General features: G+C 48.3%; 1 protein-coding gene across 1 annotated transcript in view; it reads left to right on the top strand.

The window, feature by feature from the left end:
- Positions 1–14,572, top strand: part of PCSK4 (proprotein convertase subtilisin/kexin type 4) — a 2,195,633-nt gene that overhangs the window by 6,870 nt on the left and 2,174,191 nt on the right. Inside the window, exon 2 of the mRNA XM_069215864.1 lies at positions 3,720–3,810. Within this exon, the coding sequence (XP_069071965.1) occupies positions 3,720–3,810 (91 nt within the window). The remainder of the gene's footprint in view (positions 1–3,719; positions 3,811–14,572) is intronic.

Here is a 14,572-nt window from a genome sequence, read left to right as displayed (position 1 = left end):
TGTGATATATATAGTGAGTGATTGAAAAAATTAACACATACAGCTGTGTAGTTAATTTGCTTTTAGAAACTTGTAACATTTCAACAAGTACATAGCAACAGGAAGACACTAAATAACTGACATTGTTAATTCTTATTTGTATAAAGTTACAGTTTGCACGCAAAACATACATTAAGGTGAATTTGAATCAAGTCTGTGTAGATTCTGAGAGGTTAGACATAAAGTGCAGAACCTATGTCCTGATTTGCATTAGATAGGGATAATCTGAGACTGGATTGAGAGAGATGAAATATTAGTTTATGTCCATGGAGGTTTAGGCATGACACCAAGTATAGGTTTATGGTCCAAGTGTTGTGTGGTGCACGCATCTTGTAATCATTTGAGACAGGAAGTTGCAAGAATGTCAATGTTTGGCAATATAATCATAAGTGAGTAGATTTTATCCTGCAGTTTCTTGCTGACAAATATCAGATTTGTTGGTTTTTGTGAGGTTGGGGACTATTTATGGGAGATGACAATACCATTATCAATGTTTAGGGCATTCTTTAGTGGTCGAAATGAGTAGCGATGGAGACCACCAAGTGGACTGTTGGAGTAATCCTAATTACCAAGTAGTATTTTGGTAGTGTGGAATGGGATGTGCAGGTTGGTTTTACAAATGTTAAGTACTTAGTGGCAGATTTATGAAAAGTGCACTGCACCCAGTACAGCGCCTCTTTTGTTGCACCTTAATGCTCTCCTAACGCCACAATGTGTGTGCCATAACATATGGCACACCATGGCGGTTGTTAGGGAACTAGCGTCAAATGCTGGTTTGGCGCTTTGCAGGATTAGCGTAAAAAATGTACACGCTAATCCTGCAAAGCACCCACAGGCCCATTGAAAAAAAGGGGCCTCAATTTAATGCCTGGTCTAAGCGGGCGTTAAAAATGCTGATAAAAATGACGCAAATAAATCTCTTATATTTCTTTGTGCCATTTTTCGCCCCCCCTTGCATACATTATACCTGGTGCAGGCATAATGTGGTGCAAGGGGTTATAAAGTGGCACAATGCAAGCATTGCACCACTTTGCAAATATGGCACAGCGTTTTTGGCCATCAAACACCACATTGGCGTAAAAAAAATGCCGCTAATATGTTGTTAGATGGCGTTAGGCCCTCTTAAATCTGGCCCTTAGATTTTAATGTCAGAGCAGTGGTGGTTACAAAGGATTCCAGGTTGATGGTTCTGTTAAAGTGTGCTTGTAGACTTCAGGCCATTGGCGGATGGGGTAAAACTGTCCTGGCAAATGTGTGAAGGTTGGTGGATGCCAGAAGAAGTGGATGATTTCAATCTATGGTGAGTGAAGCTTGACATGGCAAATGGCCATCCAAGGACAAACACCAGTCGGATAGCTTAGATTGAAAAATAGGAGTAAAGGTGGGAAAGGATACAATTTCTGTTTAGGTGGCTTTGACAAGATCATATCCTGAAGAATGTGGTGTAGATAGGCTCAATTAGATGATCTAAGACAAATCCATGATGTTGAGTGAACCTAAGCAGATGTGTAAGAGGCACTTGGGTGCCTGGCTGCAGATACCTAAAATTTGAAAGGCTTGTATAATTATTGAAGGCACAAATGCAGCCGAGAGGTCACTGAGCACTAATATAGAAGAGAAATTGTTATGTTGTGCTGGTGTGATGAAATTAGCTCAAATAGTGTGGTTGCACATACAAGAGACTTTTGTCTTGAAGTGTAAGGTACAGATTCATCCTGTAGTGGAGATTGGCTTGAAAGGTTTAACCTCAGCAACAGGAGGGAAATTTATAAGCGGTTTGCGCAATGCTTGCACCATGCAACCTGGTACATGTGTGGCATAAACCACTAAGTCATATTTTTGAAGCCATGCAAAACCACTTTGCTGGCTTTGAATAGCCTCAAAAATATGGAATAAGGCAAGGCAGCACAAATTGCTGCGTTGCATTACTGTGCACCAGGTAGGCAGGTGTTATGTGGGTGTTCCCGTCGTTTTTGATGCATTTCCATATTTTCCAGGCCTGGGCCCATGTTTATGGGAAAGTCATCTTCCTATGCTGCACTGCGTCACTGGGAAAGGGCAGGATTGCACCATATTTAAGGCATGCAGAGCATTCCTTTCCCCTTGTCCTGGTGCACAGTGGTCTGTCTAGCGCAAATGCTGGCACCCTTACACCATGGTGAAAAGATGCCTCAGTTGCATGTAGGTTTGTTTTTGTGCAGGAAGGGGCACATTCCTGCAGAAAAACAATCTTGACAGGCATTTTCCTCTTTCTATGTGTGCTGCACACCTCTCCTGGGAAGGCATATCTTTTTGGCGCATTCACAAGTATACCAGGTTTGGTAAATCTGGAAATTGGTAAAAATCATTGGCGCTGTGTGGGAACACCCACTCAGTGCCCATGGAATGCCTACCTGGTGATTTGCGCTGCCTTGCCTTACACCATATTTTTGAGCTCATTCAAAGCCATGCAAAGTGGCTTTGGTTAGCTTAAAAAATATGACTTAGTGGTTTGTGCCACACATGTACCATGTTGCATGGTGGAAGTATGGGGCAAACCGCTCATAAATTTGCCCCCTGGTAAACCTAGGAATGAGCCAAAACAATATGGCTCCTCAAGAGAGGCTTAAAGGATGAATAATATTTTAATTTCTCTTCGTTACTTCCTCTTTCTGTGTGTGCAGCATTATGCAGCACACATAGAAGAAAATGCCTCCAAAGAATGTTTTTGCGCAGGAAGGTGCCCCTTCAAGCACAAGAACAATCCAGCATGCAACTGAGATACCCTTGCATCTTTGTGGGCAGGTACCTGCATTAGTGCTGGGTAGCCCATTGTCGGCAAGTGCAGGAGGAAAGGACAGGAATACACTGTGGTGGTCATTCTGACCCTGGCGGTCTTTGACCGCCAGGGCGGAGGACCGCGGGAGCACCGCCGACAGGCCGGCGGTGCTCCAATGGGGATTCCGACCGCGGCGGTAAAGCCGCGGTCGGACCGGCACCACTGGCGGGGTCCCGCCAGTGTACCGCGGCCCCATTGAATCCTCCGCGGCGGCGCAGCTTGCTGCACCGCCGCGGGGATTCCGACCCCCCCTACCGCCATCCAGATCCCGGCGGTCGGACCGCCGAGATCCGGATGGCGGTAGGGGGGGTCGCGGGGCCCCTGGGGGCCCCTGCAGTGCCCATGCCACTGGCATGGGCATTGCAGGGGCCCCCGTAAGAGGGCCCCTACATGTATTTCACTGTCTGCTGCGCAGACAGTGAAATACGCGACGGGTGCAACTGCACCCGTCGCACAGCTTCCACTCCGCCGGCTCGATTCCGAGCCGGCTTCATCGTGGAAGCCTCTTTCCCGCTGGGCTGGCTGGCGGTCTGAAGGCGACCGCCCGCCAGCCCAGCGGGAAAGTCAGAATTACCGCCGCGGTCTTTCGACCGCGGAACGGTAACCTGACGGCGGGACTTTGGCGGGCGGCCTCCGCCGCCCGCCAAGGTCAGAATGAGGGCCTGTATGCCTTAATATGGCGCATTGCTGGCCTTTCCCAGTGACGCATTGCAGCAAGGTGTCTTGCTGCGCTGCTCTGCGCCACTTTCCAATCAAATGGTCTGATTTGGCATGTTTGGAGGGGTAGCTGTTGTGCAGACATGGTAGCCAAGTCTGTTATGATTCTTACTGTATATTGTCTTTTCTAGATTTTATCCGGCAGTGACTATTATCACTTAGTCCATCGAAGCTTTATGAAGATGTCCTTCAGCCCTCACAGGGGCCGACACCTGCGTCTGAAAAAGGATCCCCTGGTAAGAAGGTGCAGGGGAGGTTTTTGGACAATAGTAAGTGATTGGATTCAGGATGGTTCAGAGGCTGCAATGGTTAGATTTGTGGCTCTAACAGGGTCAATGCAAGGGTTTTGAAGGTCTTGTGGTAGCTCGAAAAGTAACTTTGGGCCAGGAGCATGCTGGGAATGGGAGAGTATGAGGTGTGAAACAGATGAGGCAAGAGAATGGAACAAAAGACAGTCGGGCGGAGTTGCTAGTACATAAGAAGTGATGTTAGGTTAGGAAGGAGCACCAGAAATGGTCAAGAAGCAGAACTAAGGAGGATCTTGAGAAGTAGAGGGAAAATAGGAGCAGGATGTGGGGCCAGAACATAGGACGTAGGCAGGCCAAAAGCTGAGAATTAATTATGTTTATGGAGTGGAGCTGGAAAGCATGAATGCAAGCCTTTTTGGAGCTCAGAACCTTGAATCCTTCCACTTCTATGTGATTCCTGAAATATTGCTGATCCCTCCCCTATTAATAAAACACTATTATCTGGAATATGAAACAAATACTTTTCTTTAACATGCCCATAGGCATGAAGAACAGTATCTGTCTTCTTGAAACCTCTTTCCCTATGTTGTGTCTCTTATATCCAGTGTGTATTATCAGATTCTTCAGTTTAGCCCGATAGACCAAATGGCCCATCCGTTTGTTACAGTTAGGGGCTCTGGATGGATTTCCGTGCTTGTGCTTCACATTGCCTGACAACTACTTGTCACAGTTCAATAAACCTAGTACAGACATTTTTGTTTTTTGGATCTGGGGGTCCAACAAGTATGTCTTGGAGCTAAATCATATGTCAGCCACCTCTTCCATGATTTCCATAAGAGCCTCCAAATAAAGGTGATCATTTTGACCCTGGAGGTCTTTTGACAGCCAGGGTAAATGTGGCTGTCCTACCACCAACAGGCTGGTGGTGCAGACCGCCACATCTCCACTCATACTGCAATGGCGGCCGAAACCGCTGGGCTGGAGATGATCATCTCCGACCTGGCGGTCCACAGAAGACCACTGGCGGTATTAGGAGCCAGCTTTCCACCATGGTTTCCTCAACAGTAGCACCGCCACGAAAACCATGGCTGTAAGGCTACAGATGACAGAGAATTTCTTCCCTGTCACCGGTATACGGTCCCCCCAGCAAGCACTAGACCCCCCCCTCCTTCAGCCACAGCGGCCCCTCCCCAACCCCCTTGAGCCACAGCGAACCCCTCCCCCTCATACATGTACACAGACACCCACATGCAGCACGCATACACCCATTCACCTACACTTACATGCACACATCCACTCACACGCATCTATATACGCATTCACAACAACATTCGTACATACATTCATACAGACATTCACAACATTCATATACCCATTCAGTTACGCATACTCAAACCCATTCAATTACGCATACTCACACCCATTCAAGCACAGATACTCACACCCATCCAAACACGCATACTCACCCATCCAAACACGCATACTCACACACATACACACTTACATGCAGACACGCACTCACTTCAACATTCAGACACACAATCAACCACGCATACACACATTCATGCAGACACATAGACACCACACACTCACACACGCACAAACGACTCCCCCCACCCTCCCACCACCCTCCCCTGTCGGACGATCACCTTACCTGCTCTGGGGAGAAGGTCGTCTGGCAGGGAACGGGAAGGGGCGCTTCCACCGCTGGCAGCGCCCCGCCAGCAGGACACTGCCAGGCCGTATTATGGCCCATAATATGGTGGGCTGTGTCCAACTGGCGGGGCCTGGGGTGGAACCGCCTCCGCCTGCCAGCCTGACTACTGCTGGATTTCCGTCTAAAGTGTGGCAGAAAACCAGCATTACCTGTAATATGGTGGGCGGAAGACCGCCAGCACTGGGGGTTTCCTGGCAACCACGGCTTTGGCGTTCTTCATGAAAGTCCGCCAAAGTCGTAATGAGGGCCAAAGTGTTTTAATAGCACATGCCTACATCATGAGATGAAATGCAGCCAGGGTCTTCTGCGAAAATCCTAATGACCATTTGTGAGGCTAGATTTTTTTGATGAAGTACATTCAATTGTAAAAGTTTAAATCTGATGGGTTTTTTAATCGTTTTGGGGCATACTTTTTTGGCCGTGCACATTATTGTCAGAGATGTTCAGAGTGCTGTGTCTTGTCTATGGCTTTTGAAGGTCATTCAGTTTGACCTTCCTGGCCATAATAAGTGCATGGTACCTTGGTGTGATAACTTTTCTGTTATTGTGCACCTCTCTTTGTGTTTGTAATACAGAATTCGTTTCTGGCTTCAGTCCACCAATCTCCTATTTAGCATGTAAGTGAGCACCACCCTTCCATAGTTCAGGTCATGACCCATGGGGATGCTTTTGTCTCCACTCTGGTCCTGAAATTCTGGCAGTGATGGCCCATCCAGTCACACCTAAGCTCCCCATTGTGTGTTGCTGGTTAGGTGAAATACACAAAGCCCAACTGTCAACTACATTTGGCCATGTGACTATGGTGAATCCATTTTAGTTTTTGTTGGGACTCAGGAGTTGCGCTTAGCCTTTTGGTTGCATACGTGTGCCTCTGTCACCTAGTGACTTTTAACTGGTTCTGTGCCGCGGACGTAATGGTTACATCCCGTGGCACAGTGCTCCTGTGCCGAGGACGTAGCCATTACGTCCTGGCACCGGAGCGCTCCCTCTGTGGGCTTCCACCCCACTTCCCCCATGGCAGGGCTGTGTTGTGTAGCCATTTTAGTTATAGCTCCATGCACTTTATTTTAGCACACTAGTCCTGCCGCTGTGCACTTTAACCTAGATATATTTTATTCAGCTTCATTTATTATTTTAACAATAGCCACTTTTGCAGTCTTGTTTTAATTTCTCTCTATTTAGCTGTTTTCGCTTAGGCCATCACTGCATTCTCAAACAAGACATTATTGCTCACTCTGTGCTTCGTTCAAGGCTATAGTGAGATAGGTTGCCGGTGAAAGTGGTAAAAGTTTTGTCTCTGGTATTCATAGAAAAACACACATCCTTCCGTAGAGACATTTTCCCAGAACATCAGCGGCTTTATTATAAAAACACTTCCTTGTCCATTACATGTTATAGAGAGATTCCAGCCAGAGAACTACGACTGTATGCTAATTGCTGAACGCTTCGCTACAGCTGCTTATGCAGACTTCAGGCCTTTGCTCAGGTATGAGGGATGATGTCTTCCCAGGGGAACATGAAGGGCAGATTTAGAGTTTAACATGCTGGGGTCTATTATAGCCTAGGTAGGAATTAGTCCATTGACTCTAGTGACAACATGGTAGCGTTATTTCTATGCTTCACTCTCCATGTCACAATTTTTATCTTGTCATGCTGTATCATCCTGGTTATTGCAGTGCATGCTTTGCAATCTAAGATGCAGTGGCATCATTAACATCTTATTGAAATATATACTGCCTCTGTCATTGTGTATGTGAGACTAATGTAACTGAGAGAAACGGATGGGACCTGAGTGACCACTTGTAGGAAAATGGCTCCCTGTTGCAGTTACCCCTGACTTTTTGCCTGATATTGATGCTGACTTTACTGAGAAGTGTGCTGGGACCCTGGTAACCAGGCCCCAGCACCAGTGTTCTTTCACTACAAATGTACCATTGTTTCCACAATTGGCACACCCCGGCACACAGATAAGTCCCTTGTAAAAGGTACCAATGGTACCAAGGGCCCTGTGACCAGGGAAGGTCCCTAAGGGCTGCAGCATATGTTGTGCCACCCTAAGGGACCCGTCACCTAACACATGCACACTGCCATCGCAGATTGTGTGTGTTGGTGGGGAGAAAAAAGGCAAAGTCGACATGGCATCCCCCTCAGGATGCCATGCACACAAAATGCTGCCTGTGGCATAGGTAAGTCACCCCTTTATCAGTCCTGACAGCCCTAAGGCAGGGTGCCCTATACCACAGGTGAGGGCATAGCTGCATGAGCAATATGCCCCCACAGTGTCTAAGTCCATTCATAGACTTTGTAAGTACAGTGTGGCCATATTAAGTATATGGTCTGGGAGTTTGTCAAAAACGAACTCCACAGTTCCATAATGGGTACACTGAATATTGGGAAGTTTGGTATCAAACTTCTCAGAATAATAAACCCACACTGATGCCAGTGTTGGATTTATTAGAAAATGCACACAAAGGGCATCTTAGAGACCCCCCCTGTATTTTATCCAATCCTTCAGTGCAGGACTGACTGGTCTGTGCCAGCCTGCTGCTGAGAGACGAGCTTCTGACCCCCTGGGGTGAGGGCCTTTATGCCCTCTGAGGCCAGAAACAAAGCCTGCTCTGGGTGGAGGAGCTTCACACCTCCCCCCTGCAGGAACTGTAACACCTAGCAGTGAGCCTCAAAAGCTTAGACTTCGTGTTACAATGCCCCAGGGCACTCCAGCTAGTGGAGATGCCCGCCCCCTGGACACAGCACCCACTTTTGGTGGCAAGTCCAGGGGAGATAATGAGAAAAACAAGGAGGAGTCACCCATCAGTCAGGACAGCCCCTATGGTGTCCTGAGCTGAGGTGACCCCTGCCTTGAGAAATCCTCCATCTTGATTTTGGAGGATTCTCCCAATAGGAATAGGGATGTGCCCCCCTTCCACCAGCGAGGAGGCACAAGGAGGGTGTAGCCACCCTTAAGGACAGCAGCCATTGGCTACTGCCCCCCAGACCTAAACATACCACGAAATTTAGTATTTAGGGGCACCCCGGAACCCAGGAAATCAAATTCCTGCAACCTGAACTACAAAGAAGGACTGCTGACCTATAAGCCTGCAGAGACGACGGACAACGACAACTGCTTTAGCCCCAGCCCTACCGGCCTGTCTCCAGAGTAGAAAACCTGCAACCAGCGATGCATCCAACAGGTACCAGCGACCTCGGAAGCCTCAGAGGACTGCCCTGACCCCTAGGACCAAGAAACTCCTGTGAGCCGCGTCTCTGCTCAACAACCTGCAACAAACTTGCAACTTTTCTACAACTTTAAAGACTTCACGTTTCCCGCCGGAAGCGTGAGACTTTCCACTCTGCACCCGATGCCCTCGGCTCGAGATCCAGAGAACAAACACCATATGGAGGATTCCCCGGCGACTGCGACCCCGTGAGTAGCCCGAGATGACCCCCCCTGGACCCCCACAGCAACGCCTGCAGGGAGAGTCCAGAGGCTCCCCCTGAACACGACTTTCTGTAACAAAGGACCCGATGCCTGGACCAAGCACTGCACCCGCAGCCCCCAAGACCCGAAGGAACTGAACCTCAGTGCAGGAGTGATCCCCAGGTGACCCTCTGCCTAGCCCAGGTGGTGGCTGTCCCGAGAATCCCCCCGTGCCTGCTAGCACTGCTAGAGTTACCCCCCGGGTCCCTCCATTGAATCTTGTCTAAAACCCGACGCCTGCTTTGCATACTGCACCCGGCCGCCCCTGTGCCGCTGAGGGTGTATTTTGTGTGCCTACTTGTGTCCCTCCCAGTGCCCTACAAAACCCCCCTGGTCTGCCTCCTGAGGATGCGGGTACTTAACCTGCTGGCAGACTGGAACCGGAGCACCCCTGTTCTCCATAGGCGCCTATGTGTTTTGGGCACCTCTTTGACCTCTGCACCTGACCGGCCCTGAGCTGCTGGTGTGGTAACTTTGGGGTTGCCTTGAACCCCCAACGGTGGGCTGCCTATGTCCAGGAACTGAGACTTGTAAGTGTCTTACTTACCTCGCAATCAAACCTTTACGTACCTCCCCCAGGAACTGTTGATTTTTGCAGTGTCCACTTTTAAAATAGCTTATTACCATTTTAACAAAGACTGTATATGATATTGCTTTAATTCAAAGTTCCTAACTTACCTGTGTGGAGTACCTTGCATTTTATGTATTTACTTCAAATCTTGAACCTGTGGTTCTTAAAATAAACTTAGGAAATATATTTTTCTATATAAAAACCTATTGGCCTGGAGTAAGTCTTTGAGCGTGTGTTCCTCATTTATTGCCTGTGTGTGTACAACAAATGATTAACACTACCCTCTGATAAGCCTACTGCTCAACAACACTACCACAAAATAGAGCATTCGAATTATCTAATTTTGCCTCTATCTTACCTCTAAGGGGAACCCTTGGACTCTGTGCACACTATTTCTTTCTTTGAAATAGTATATACAGAGCCAACTTCCTATACCACGTTTTCCCTGAGAAATCAGTTATGTCATGCGCTTGGCTGCCCAATCATGCCTTGCTTTGGGTAGAGATGGGGCACTGCTAGTTAGTCGTAGCAAAACCCGGATTGGGGCGACAGGTGTCACCTGTAGTGGGTCAGACTCAGTCTCCCACACCGCAGGCGAATCTGCCGCTCAAAATCTAGTAGTGTCATTAGAATAATGGGAGCCTACGCGACATTGCGCTGCCAACGTTTGGTCAGGCTCTAATTTCCGGGTCCTCCAGGGTATCTCTGTCTCACTATATACAAAGACACCTCAGTACTATATACGGAGACGTCAGTGGTATTGAGGATTTCCTTCTCAGCTAAGTAGGGAACACCTATCTGATGCTGGAGGTTGTTCAGGCTTGAACCCTAAAAGGAAAATCCCCATTTGGTGTGCTTATCTCTGAACAAAATTACCACCTAATATGGCGAATCCGCAGCAGGTAGCAATTGCAGTTAATATGAGACCACCCCTTACTGTACATTTATTGGCACATGGCCTAATGGCCCGGGGGGGGGGGGGGTCCAGTCACATTTGTTGTAGACTCAGATGTAGCTTACAGAACAGAACTCTTTTATTCTTCGGTCACATTTCCAGCAGTTGATGGGAACACGAATACATTTCATCATTGTTCACCTGCAAACGTACCTAGACAATACAGAGCGTACGCATACTTAGAAATACCCTTATCTTATCAAGAACATAATAATTGAATTGATGGCACCCTACCCCACACGATTTTACCTGTTATGTTAGGTTCTCTAAGTAATGATGGTCCTACCTGGCCTTTATTGGCCACTTATACGCCACACCCTGCAGTAGCAAACCTAGCGGTAGCTGAAGTCCGTCACTTATATACTGATCTGATGGCAATATACAGACGATTAGTACAGTTTGTAATGCAAACATTAAATACAAACCCAGCACGTGCTACTACAGTGCAACCACATGCAGTGACACTAGTTATTAACCCTGGAACTGTACATTCGATCATGGGTAAGGTACCCGTCAGACGAGAAGAAATTCCGTTCTAATCTCAAAAAATAAATGCACTGGAAGCAGTATTTCCCCATACAGGACCTCAGGATTAACATAGGATCCTAACGATGTGCTTGCCATTTGTGATGGTTCCTACCATAGATAACTGTAATACATGGGGCACGGTATTTGCCGCGCTCTATACTACCTCACACAGGACACCAACACTTGCCAATTTACAAGAAGTGTTAAAACATATTCAAGATGATTACGGGGCTGCCCCGGCCCTAGATTTTGGGATGCAATTCATGGGCAAGTTTGCCACAGTGTCCTCAGTAATTTTAAGTAACCTTAAAGGGGAAGCAGTCGCATTAGCGATGCGCATGCGGCTCCGGGATGTTCCTCAACAGGATCAAGAAAGTGAGTTGACAAAGATTATCGCAGAGACCTACTCTAGTATTGGTTGAGATAGTCTGGGGGCCAGACCAACAAAACATAAAATACTAACAATGCGCTTGCCATTTGGGATGGTTCCCACAGCAGATAACTGTAATACATGGGGCACGGTATTTGCAGCGCTCAAAACTACTGCACACAGTACACCGACACTTGCCAACTTACCGGAACTGTTGAAACTAATTCAGGATGAATACGGGGCTGGCCCAGCCCTAGACTTGGGGATGCAATTAATGGGCAACTTTTCCACAGTATCCTCAATCATTTTAAGTAACCATAAAGAGGAAACGGTCGCACTAGCGGTGGGCATGTGGCTCCGGGATGTTCCTCAACAGGCTCAAGAACCAACAAAACCACAATTTCAGGGTAAATCTAATAAAGATTTTACCAAGCAGGCTCCTGAGGGTAATAAGAAATGCTGGGATAAAAAACAATAAACTCTTGAAAAAGAAAGGTGAGAATCTCTGCGTACGGAGACCCCACAGAATAGATAGGATCTCAGAAATAGAGATAATATAAAAACGCCTGACAGATATCAGGATACTCATGTAAGGAAATGGCTCCCTGTTGCAGTTACCCCCCACTTTTTGCCTGATACTGATGCTGACTTGACTGAGAAGTGTGCTGGGACCCTGCTAACCAGGCCCCAGCACCAGTGTTCTTTCACCTAAAATGTACCATTGTCTCCACAGTTGGCACAACCCTGGCACCCAGGTAAGTCCCTTGTAACTGGTACCCCTGGTACCAAGGGCCCTGATGCCAGGGAAGGTCTCTAAGGGTGGCAGCATGTCTTATGCCACCCTAGGGACCTCTCAGTCAGCACAGACACACTGCTTGCCAGCTTGTGTGTGCTGGTGGGGAGAAAATGACTAAGTCGACATGGCACTCCCCTTAGGGTGCCATGCCAACCTCACACTGCCTGTGGCATAGGTAAATCACCCCTCTAGCAGGCCTTACAGCCCTAAGGCAGGGTGCACTATACCACAGGTGAAGGCATAGGTGCATGAGCACTATGCCACTACAGTGTCTAAGCAAAACCTTAGAGATTGTAAGTGCAGGGTAGCCATAAGAGTATATGGTCTGGGAGTCTGTCAAAAACGAACTTCACAGCTCCATAAAGGCTACACTGAATACTGGGAAGTTTGGTATCAAACTTCTCAGAATAATAAACCCACACTGATGCCAGTGTTGGATTTATTAAAAAATGCACACATAGGGCATCTTAGAGATGCCCCCTGTATTTTACCCAATTGTTCAGTGCAGGACTGACTGGTCTGTGCCAGCCTGCTGCTGAGAGACGAGTTTCTGATCCCATGTGGTGAGGGCCTTTGTGCTCTCTGAGGACAGAAACAAAAGCCTGCTCTGGGTGGAGGTGCTTCACACCTCCCACCTGCAGGAACTGTAACACCTAGCAGTGAGCCTCAAAGGCTCAGGCTTCGTGTTAAAATGCCCCAGGGCACTCCAGCTAGTATAGATGCCCGCCACCTGGACACAGCCCCCACTTTTGGCGGCAAATCCAGGAGAGATAATGAGAAAAACAAGGAGGAGTCACCCACTAGTCAGGACAGCCCCTAAGGTGTCCTGAGCTGAGGTGACCCCTGCCTTTAGAAATCCTCCATCTTGATTTTGGAGGATTCCCCCAATAGGAATAGGGATGTGCCCCCCTCTCCTCAGGGAGGAGGCACAAAGAGGGTGTAGCCACCCTCAAGGACAGTAGCCATTGGCTACTGCCCTCCCAGACCTAAACACACCTCTAAATTCAGTATTAAGGGGCTCCCCAGAACCTAGGAAACTAGATTCCTGCAACATAAGACGAAGAAGGACTGCTGAGCTGAAAAACCTGCAGAGAAGACGGAGACACCAACTGCTTTGGCCCCAGCTCTACCGGCCTGTCTCCCCACTTCAAAAGAACTGCTCCAGCAGCGCGTTTCCCAGGGTCCAGCGACCTGTGAAGTCTCAGAGGACTACCCTGCATCTAAAAGGACCAAGAACTCCTGAGGACAGCGGCTCTGCTCCAAGAAAGAAGCATCTTTGCAACAAAGAAGCAACTGTGAAAGAACACACATTTCCCGCCGGAAGCATGAGACTTTGCATTCTGCACCCGACACCCCCGGCTCGACTTGTGGAGAACAAACACTACAGGGAGGCCTCCCCGGTGACTGCGAGCCCATGAGTAGCCAGAGTTGACCCCCTTGAGTCCCCACAGCGACGCCTGCAGAGGGAATCCAGAGGCTCCCCCTGACCGCGACTGCCTGCTTCAAAGACCCGACGCCTGGTAAGGACACTGCACCCGCAGCCCCCAGGACCTGAAGGATCCGACCTCCAGTGCAGGAGCGACCCCCAGGTGGCCCTCTCCCTTGCCCAGGTGGTGGCTACCCCGAGGAGCCCCCCTCCTTTGCCGGCCTGCATCGCTGAAGAGACCCCCAGGTCTCCCATTGGATTACATTGCAAACCCGACCCCTGTTTGCACACTGCACCCGGCCGCCCCGTGCCGCTGAGGGTGTTCTTTTTGTGCTGACTTGTGTCCCCCCCGGTGCCCTACAAAACCCCCCTGGTCTGCCCTCCGAAGACGCGGGTACTTACGTGCTGGCAGACTGGAACCGGGGCACCCCCTTCTTCATTGAAGCCTATGCGTTTTGGGAACCACTTTGACCTCTGCACCTGACCGGCCCTGAGATGCTGGTGTGGTAACTTAGGGGTTGCCCTGAACCCCCAACGGTGGGCTACCTTGGACCCAACTTTGAACCCTGTAGGTGGTTTACTTACCTGCAAAACTAACAAACACTTACCTCCCCCAGGAACTGTTGAAAATTGCACTGGGTCCAGTTTTAAAATAGCTTATTGCCATTTGTGTGAAAACTGTATATGCTATTTTGCTAATTCAAAGTTCCTAAAGTTCCCAAGTGAAATACCTTTCATTTAAAGTATTGTTTGTAAATCTTGAACCTGTGGTTCTTAAAATAAACTAAGAAAAGATATTTTTCTATATAAAAACCTATTGGCCTGGAATTTGTCTTTGAGTGTGTGTTCCTCATTTATTGCCTGTATGTGTACAACAAATGCTTAACACTACCCTCTGATAAGCCTACT

The sequence above is a fragment of the Pleurodeles waltl genome, chromosome 12 (genome assembly GCF_031143425.1).
Source record: "Pleurodeles waltl isolate 20211129_DDA chromosome 12, aPleWal1.hap1.20221129, whole genome shotgun sequence".
NCBI lineage: Eukaryota > Metazoa > Chordata > Amphibia > Caudata > Salamandridae > Pleurodeles > Pleurodeles waltl.
The sequence above is the reverse complement of the archived record's forward strand: the minus strand, read 5'-3'. Positions and strand labels throughout refer to the sequence as shown.